This window comes from Mus pahari, chromosome 6, assembly GCF_900095145.1.
Source record: "Mus pahari chromosome 6, PAHARI_EIJ_v1.1, whole genome shotgun sequence".
Taxonomy (NCBI): Eukaryota; Metazoa; Chordata; class Mammalia; order Rodentia; family Muridae; genus Mus; species Mus pahari.
Window position 1 is genome coordinate 92,440,345 of NC_034595.1, and position 9,038 is coordinate 92,449,382.

General features: G+C 44.5%; 1 protein-coding gene across 1 annotated transcript in view; it reads right to left on the bottom strand.

Annotated features, from left to right (window-relative positions):
- Spen (spen family transcriptional repressor) overlaps window positions 1-9,038 on the bottom strand; it is a 66,943-nt gene that overhangs the window by 39,008 nt on the left and 18,897 nt on the right. Inside the window, exon 3 of the mRNA XM_021201313.2 lies at window positions 6,791-7,267. Coding sequence (XP_021056972.1) covers window positions 6,791-7,267 — 477 coding nt within the window. The remainder of the gene's footprint in view (window positions 1-6,790; window positions 7,268-9,038) is intronic.

Genomic DNA, 9,038 nt, shown 5'->3' on the forward strand with positions numbered 1-9,038 from the left:
GCAGAGGCAGGTGGATTTCTGAGTTCGAGGCCAGCCTGGTCTACAAAGTGAGTTCCAGGACAGCCAGGGCTACACAGAGAAACCCTGTCTCGAAAAAAACCAAAAAAAAAAGGGGGGGGGGTTGGAGAGACACTGGAATAGAGGGCTTTAGTTTCCATCCCTAGAACCAGACATCCCTACGGATGCATCTGTAATCCGTAAGAGAACCACAGCCGTCACTTGAGGCCAGCTAGCCTGGCAGGAGCGGTGGGGAACAAGAGACCATGCCTCAAACAAGATGGAAGGCACGGAAGGGCAGACATGTTCACTGTGGCAGGAGTGTACTCTACACACGCAAAGCAACTCATTCTCCTAATTAACCCCTAGAAAAGCACACTTGCAAAAGCAAAGCAAAGGTGTCAAGTGTCGACCAGCCACCAATCCCAGGGTTCCCTCACACATTTTTTTCAAACCCTACAAGTGTCAGCGAATTTGGAGGTGTTTCTATCTGAGGTGGAGAGGACGCCATCCCTGACAACTTGAATCAATGAACTGGTAGGGTTAACACTGCTACTACAAAGCTAGCTGTGATCTGTGCAGACCATGCAGATATGCACAAGACCATGTGCAGACTTGGTCCTCACAGGTAATTGTAAGATTATACACCAGGGTCGTTTTATCTTTTTTGTTTTGTTTTGTTTTGTTTTTTGAGACAGGCTTTCTCTGTATAGCCCTGGCTATCCTGGAACTTGCTGTGTAGACCAGGCTGGCCTCAAACTCAGAGATCCGCTGCCTCTGTGTCCTGAGTGCTGGGATTAAGATCATGTGCCAGCACGCTTGCCTCCTGTTGGTTTTGAGACAGGGTCTCACTCTAGGCCGGGAGGGCCTTGTACTTACATTGCCTCAACCTCCAAAGTACTAGAATTACATTATGCTGACAGCTTTTAAATTAAAAGTATCTTTTCCTTTTTCATCACCTTTTTATGCCTAGTGTCAAGCATTCAGGGGCCATAACTATATCTCCGTGATAAAGCTAGGTCTTCATCTGCTCCACAACAGTGGGGATGGGGGTGGGGAGGATCTAAAATTTATATTTTAAACTTTTTACCCCAAACTCAGGTAAGATAAAGTTTCAAACTGTCCAGCATTAGGGGAGCTCAGTGGTATCACAGACAACTTTATTTTTCATTTCAGACAGGGTCTCATGCATCCTTAGGCTGGCCCAAGTGTGCCACGTAAACAGAGGAAAGCCTTGAACACCTGGTCAGCCCCCACAAATCCTGGGATTACAACATCATTCAAGACCATACCCATTCATAGACAACTTTTAATATAATTTGCTCAACATTTTTATTTAAAATAAATATATCTATAATTATCTCTACGGAAAAAAAACTTTAAAAAATTTTCTAGGACAGCAAAATGACTACTAATGTGATTAAAAGAAAGTTGGCTCTGAAGCCGACAAGCTCACTGGGGGGAGGGATACAATCCATGCCCTGCCAGTGTCCTCTGGACTCCACACAAACTGTGCCCTACAAACACCACTCCCATATACACACTAACAAGTGGTTTTTAAAAGTTCACAACCGGGGCTGGTGAGATGGCTCAGTGGGTAAGAGCACCCGACTGCTCTTCCAAAGGTCCTGAGTTCAAATCCCAGCAACCACATGGTGGCTCATAACCATCTGTAACAAGATCTGACGTCCTCTTCTGGAGTGTCTGACGACAGCTACAGTGTAATTACATATAATAAATAAATAAAAAGCTTTAAAAAAATAAAATAAAATAAAAGTTCACAACCACTGGGAACTCCAGTTCCATGTAATCTGAGGTTCTTTCTGGCATCCTCAAGCCATGCACATACGTGTGCTCTCACGCACACAAACACATAAATAAAGGTAACCTTTTAAAATTTACATTTTTAGCCAGGTGTGGTGGCCCACACCTTGAATCCCAGCACTCAAGAGAGACAGACGTATCTTTCTGCGTTTGAGCCCGGCCTAACCTACACAGTAAAACTCCGTATCAATTTAAAAACAACCAAAACAATTTTTTTCTTCACCTTCAAGAAAAAGTAGACCGCTCTCCCGTCAAGCACGTTGCTCACCCAGGGTGAGGTGATGGGGACCCAGCCCCGGCTTTACACATGTCTGACAGACAAACGCTCTCCTAATGATCCAGCCCAGACTTAAGGTGACTCAGGTTCCCCACAGGCTTGAACTGCAGGTCTGCGCTTCTAGTACCACACTAAGCAAGTGAAGCCGCCAGCTTTCCTTCTCCAAGGACCTAACTAGCCACTGCAGCAATCCTGCTCTGAGCTTACAGGTGCCTTCCATGGTTTTGATGGGGCTGCTTTGGCTGGCTGGCTGGTTGGTTTTGCAGCAGAGCAGGGTGGTAAAGGTTTGTGGGTGTTGTTGTTGCCACTGCTGTGTGTTGCAGAATAAAACCTTATGCATGTTAGGCAAGCACTCTACCACGAGAGCAAGCCCAACAGTTGCTTTCTCAAAGTACACATCCCATGAACTACCTCTCCTCTAAACCCTTATGTGCTTATCTCTGTATAAAGAGCCAAGCCCTGGGGGCTAGAGAGATGGCTCCATGACTACCAGCACTTGCTGCTTTTCTTTTTTTCTTTTTAATTGCATATATGTGAGCACACTGTAGCTGAACACATGCTTGTGAGCCTTCATGTGGTTGTTGGGATTTGAATTTTTGGGACCTCTGTTCACTCCGACCCAAAGATTTATTTATTATGATACATGAGTACACTGTAGCTGTCTTCTGACGAACCAGAAGAGGGCATCAGATCTCATTACAGGTGGTTGTGAGCCACCATGCGGTTACTGGGATTTGAACTCAGGATCTTTGAACAAGCAGTCAGTGCTCTGACCCACTGAGCCATCTCGCCAGCCCCTACTTGCTGCTCTTGCAGAGGACCTGACTTCTGTCCTGAGCACCCACACAGTGACTTATACTGTCCATAACTCTAGTTCCAGGATACACAACGCTATCTTCTGATCTCTTTAGAAACCAGGCACACATGACACACACATGACACACACACACACACATATATGCTGGCAAAACACTAACACTGATACACATAAAAAAGTAAACCTAAAAAAAAATTAAATTTTAAGGAATAAAATCCTAAACTATTAACATGTTTAACCAGGCATGGTAGCACACACCTTTAATGCCAACGCTCAGGATACAGGGGCTGGTGACTGATTTTGAGGCCAGCCTGGTCTCCACAGTGAGGTTTCAGGTCAGTCAGCAATATATAGGAAGACCTTGTTACACACAAAAATTATCTAAATTATCTGCTGGTCTTGAAACATTCAGATCATTGCTTTACTCACAAAGGCACTAAATTCAAATGCCTCTCCTTACATTCTCCAGATCCTTCACAGCCTGGCCAATGCCCCCTCTTAGCTCTCAAGGCACTCCCATCATTCTGTACATGGATACCAAGCACGTATCACAAAGCAACTGTCACACTGCTAATAATAGAAAGAAATCAATAAGCTAATATGTTAGGCTCAGATAATGAGCTAAAAGCAAAATATGGCTGAAATATTATACCAGGTCCAACTGAAATATACCAGAAAATATTCCTGAGAAGGGAATTGTGACCACAGTCAATCTTATGTTCCCTCTGCTTAAGGAGAAGAGTGAGAGTGTGTGTGTGTGTGTGTGTGTGTGTGTGTGTGTTTACGCGCAAGTGTGCATATAGTGAAAGTATGTACATATTTGTGAATACACACACACACACACACACACACACACACACACACACACTTCCTTATTACTACACAGGAAAGGAAACCAGTAAGCCAAGAAATGTATTAGAATCTCTTCAAAGGGGTTAAATAAACAAGCTGAAGACCGGACTCAGTTGGCAGGCGGCTTGCCTTGCACACAGAGAGCCCAGGCTCAACCTGAAGAACCACATACATAAACCAGGGCATGGCATCACACACTTGTAATGTCAACATCCCCAACCCATGGGATGCTGTCCTCTGGTATCTGGCTCGAATCCCCGCCTCCCTGTTAACGTGCATCAGAGACATGCAAGGAACAAAGAGCACAAGCGTTCTACATTTCAAACAAACAAAACACCGCATGAGTTTAATGAGTCAGGCAAATTAAACTGTTCAGCTGGTCAGGCGTGACCCTCTGACCCTCCTGGCTCCTGTCCCGTCATCAGGACATCGTGGACAAGGTCACCTGCCACAGTTACGTCGGCATCTTTCTGCTCACCCACTTTCTCCCTGAGACTTGGTCCCTGGGTCCTTTCCAGGTACACCCTGCCCTGCCCTTCTTCACATTCAGACTGTCAGAACACAGATCTGAGAATCTATGAGAGCAAAGATCAGCTCCTCGAGCATCTCAGATCACACGTGCAGTTAAGCTTTGCTTCTCGGCCAGACTGGAACCATGGCCTTCAGTATAAAACTACACAGGGGGCTGGTGAGATGGCTCAGTGGGTAAGAGCACCCGACTGCTCTTCCGAAGGTCCGGAGTTCAAATTCCAGCAACCACATGGTGGCTCACAACCATCCGTAACAAGATCTGAGGCCCTCTTCTGGAGTGTCTGTGTACTTACATATAATAAATAAATCTTAAAAAAAAAAAAAAAAAAAAAACTACACAGGACCTGACTTTATGGACTTTCCTGATACCAACATCAACATCAACATCCACACCACACATACACTTTCAGTCAAGCTCTGACCCCTGAAATGCTAAGGGGTTCCTTTAATGGGCAGGTTTTAGAGAAATGATAAAGGAGTTAAGTGAAACAAAACAAGATTTTATAACCTGTTCATAGGATTCAAATAAACTTCATCCATTCTTCGTCCAGCTAAAATGCCAGTCCGACTTCTCTGGCTTCCTAAAGTACCAGCTTATTAACATAGCAATTTCCTAATAGTTAAATCATAGGTAGATTAAGAAGTAGAAGCTTAAAAAAAAAAAAAAAAAAAAAAAAAGAAGAGGAAGCTAGGGGCTGGAGAGATGGCTCAGTGGTTAAGAGCACTGACTGGTCTTCCAGAGGACCTAAGTTCAATTCCCAGTACCAACATGGTGGCTCACAGCCATCTGTAATGGGATCCGATGCCCTCTTCTGTATTGCAGGCATAAACACAAATAGAGTACTCAGAGAGATAAATGAATACTTAAAAAATAGATGAAGCCAGGCAGTGGTGGCACACGCCTTTAATTCCAGCACTTGGGAGGCAGAGGCAGGCGGATTTCTGAGGCCAGCCTGGTCTACAGTGTGAGTTCCAGGACAGCCAGGGCTACAGAGAAACCCTGTCTTGAAAAACCAAAAAAAAAAAAATGAGGCTACAAGTTTCCATTTACTAGTTTGATTTCGGCAATTTAGGAAACCTAAGAGAGTTATTCAATCGCATGGCCAATTGTTTCTCTTAGATGTAAGCACATGATACTGAAAGAAAATTCTGAACTTTTTAATCAGGTCAAAGAAGCTGTGTGTTCTGGGTTTATAATACATGCCACTCAAATTTAAATACAGAGCCCCTTGTTTAACAGTCTGAATAACAACAGAGAGAAGAAATGCACGAAGCCTGCCAGCGGCCATGAAGCAAGTGGCGGCTGCCACCGAGGTGGAGACTCATCCTCCGGTTCTGCAGTGAGCAACGTCAGCTTACTGTTCACAGTAAGTAAGAGTGTTGGTCTTCTGGGGATCTGGGGTTCTTCAGCTGTAAGGAGTGGCAGACTCGAATAGGGTCTTCCTGTGCAGGCATGGTGGGGATTCTCTTGCTGTAGCCTCCTGTGTGGGGGTGTTATAGGCACATGCTGCCATACCTACCTCTTAAGTAAGGTTCACATAAGCAATGAGAAACTGGGAGGCCCAGAAGTCACAAGGAAGACTAGGGCTGGAGAGGTGGCTCAGTGGTTAAGAGCACTAACTGCTCTTCCAGAGGTGCTGAGTTCAATTCCCAGCAACCACATGGTGGCTCACAACCATCTGTAATGGGATCTGATACCCTCTTCTGGTGTGTCTGACAGCTACAGTGTACTCATAAATAAAATAAAATAAAATAAGGGAAAAAGTTAAAAAAATAATAATATAAGGAAGACTACATAGTGTTACGTAAGGATTGTACCATCTACTGAACTCTACTTTCAGGACATTAAGTATTCGAACAGTTTAGCTTACAGCCTAAGCCTATGTCTCCTTGTTATTTACCTTCAATTTATTATTGTTATCTCTAACAGAAAACTCCTTCAGATCCAAAAGAGCCCAACAACTGAGTCTCCGCAGCCTTGAAGAATAATACTGTACCTCTGGGGGAAAGAATACATATATAAAATTGATAAAGCACACTGTGGTGTTAAAATATGCTTAAAGTTGACTTACTTGCAGATAATAAACAATGTACTCCACCAACACATTTAACCAAACAGCTTTTGGAAACATCTGGTCCCGTGGAGAAGTTGACTCCACACACTTAAGAAGTTAAACAGAACCTCCAGAGATCCAGGCTCACACCTCTGCCTCACCAGACTTCCATCCTTAGTTCTCTCCCTTTCCAGCAACTGAATTTCAACAACAGCTCTGACAAACCATCACTTAGACTCTGGTTAACTCGATCTGCATGTTACTCATTAAACACAAAATCCAAGATTACTTTCTTTAAACATGAAGTTATTATTTATTTAAACATAAAGTTATTATTACATAAACGTGAAGTATTATGGTCGTTACTACCGACCACTCAGTGTTTGAGAACACATAAATAGCACACTCATCCGCGCCGATGAGCAGCTGAGAACCTACCTGTCAGTGCTGGTGCTGCTGCTGCTGCTGATGGAGTCACTACTGGAGGATCGACTCCTGGAGCCGCTGCCGCTGGGGGACCTGGTGGGTCTGGACGCTTGGCTAGCCAGCCTCTGCGGGGACTGGTTTCTAGACTGGGATGAATGTGGTGAGCGACTCCTGCTGTGCTGGTAACTGCGCTCTGGCCTTCTGCCTCGTACCTCCCGGGTAATGTCGTCCCTGTAGATATCCCTGTGTACCACACTGGGCAGTGTAAACTGCTCCCGAGCCCTAGGTTCGTATCGGGGGTCATGAGCATCAAAGCGGTTTGGACTTCGACTCCGAGAAGTGTAATAGAGCCCATGTTGTAAAGTCCGCTCTCGAGGGTCTCTATAGTAATCCTGATCGTAATGTCTTGTCCGATCAAATGCTCCTGTCCCCCGTTCATGGTGTCCATAGGCACTATGTTCATAAGCACGCTCCCTGTTATCTGAAGCCCTGCATTTAGGAGGGGAAAATATTTAATCAGAAAGGAGCACGCAAAACTGAATGCAAGTCATGCAAACATTCACGTCAGAGCTGCCTTTACGCCTCGCCTCTTTCTGACAGCACAAACCTCAGTGTAAGCAAACACTCACATGCTAGGCATTTCGCCTGACTCCAGACGGCACTAATGTGCACACTTACTTTCTTTATATAATGGGCCTTCCTGAGTGGTAATCCCTTTATTGAGGGTTTTCCAACTTGCATCAAAAGGTGTGTGTTTTGTGTGTGTGTGGTAGCACAACCTTTTTTCCTGTTTTTGTTGTTTGCTTTTTAAAAGTCGCCTATAGCTTAAGCTAACCCCCAACTCATCTAGCTAAGGATGACCTTAAACTTCTGGCCTTAAGCATCAGGATTACAGGCAAGTGCACAATGCCCAGCTCGCACCCTGATTTTAATGTGAAAGTCCTTGTTCTATCTGTTTAGCTGAGGTGTATTTTTAGACAGGGTCTCACGATGTAACCCTGATTGACCTAGGTCTATGTAAACAAGGCTGGCCTGGAATGCAAGAGGTCTGCCTGCCTCTGTCTCCAGGGACTGGTATTAAAAGAGTTCACCCACCAGGTTACATCAGCTTAATGTTAAAGGGTTTTTGCAGTTTCATCTGAGTAAAACATACTATACTTTTACTTCTTTGCAGTTAACTTTGGACATATCCACACACTGCATTGAGAAGACACTGGAGCCTGTGACAGCCCACGTCTGCAGTGCAAAGATTACCAAAAAAAAACAAACAAAAAAATCAGATGCAACATTTTCCTACTCCTGAACTTTCTTTCCCTTGGAGACAGACAAGGTTCTGCTGTGTAGCCCAGGACAGACCTGTGACTTCCAACCCATCTGCTTCAGTCTCCCTAGGAACTGGAACTACAAGGCATGAGCCACTGTCAGACCTCTCCTACAGTTTTTAATGCTTGGGTACTCTAAATAAATAAATCACTAAGCTATATAAATTGCCCAAATAATTATATTTTAAAGAGAAAAGGAATCTTAAGAACAATTAGGATATCAAAATCCTGGGGTGGTGCTTAGCAGAGTCTGCACAACGTTAGCTAAGAATGAAAGGAGTTTTATCTCTTTGTGCTGCCAACCACCATTACGTCATTTGTTTGTTTGTTTTTGTTTTTTTGTTTTTCTCTGAGACAGGGTTTCTCTGTATAGCCCTGGCTGTCCTGGAACTCACTTTGTAGACCAGGCTGGCCTCAAACTCAGAAATCCACCTGCCTCTGCCTCCGGAGTGCTGGGATTAAAGGCGTGCACCACCACGTCTGGCTACATCATTTTTAAATACCTACACTCCATGGTTCATTTTTTTTTTTTTTAAACGTGTGCTCAGTGAGTGGAGGACTCACGCAGTGACTCAGTTCTTGGCTTTGATGGCACTCAAGGTGCCTGAGATGAAACCAGCAATGCTGGCAACTGCGAGCTACTAGCAGCTATTAGCAATCAATTAACTTGTCATCACTGGTTTTGTTTTGCAGTGCTAGGATCTGACCCAGAACCCTGCACATGTGGAGGAGGCAGTGTTCTCCCACTGAGCGACATCCTCAGCCCCCTGAACAGTCTCAGTTAGGATATGAATGGTCACCAGATATGCATGTGCGTGCGTGCATTTGGGTGTATGAGAGCACATACGAAGTCGTGTGGTAATTTAAGGGTGTCAGGCATGGCAGCCTGCACTCTTTTATGGAAGCAGAGATAAGTGAGTCTCAGGGTGAGGCCAGAG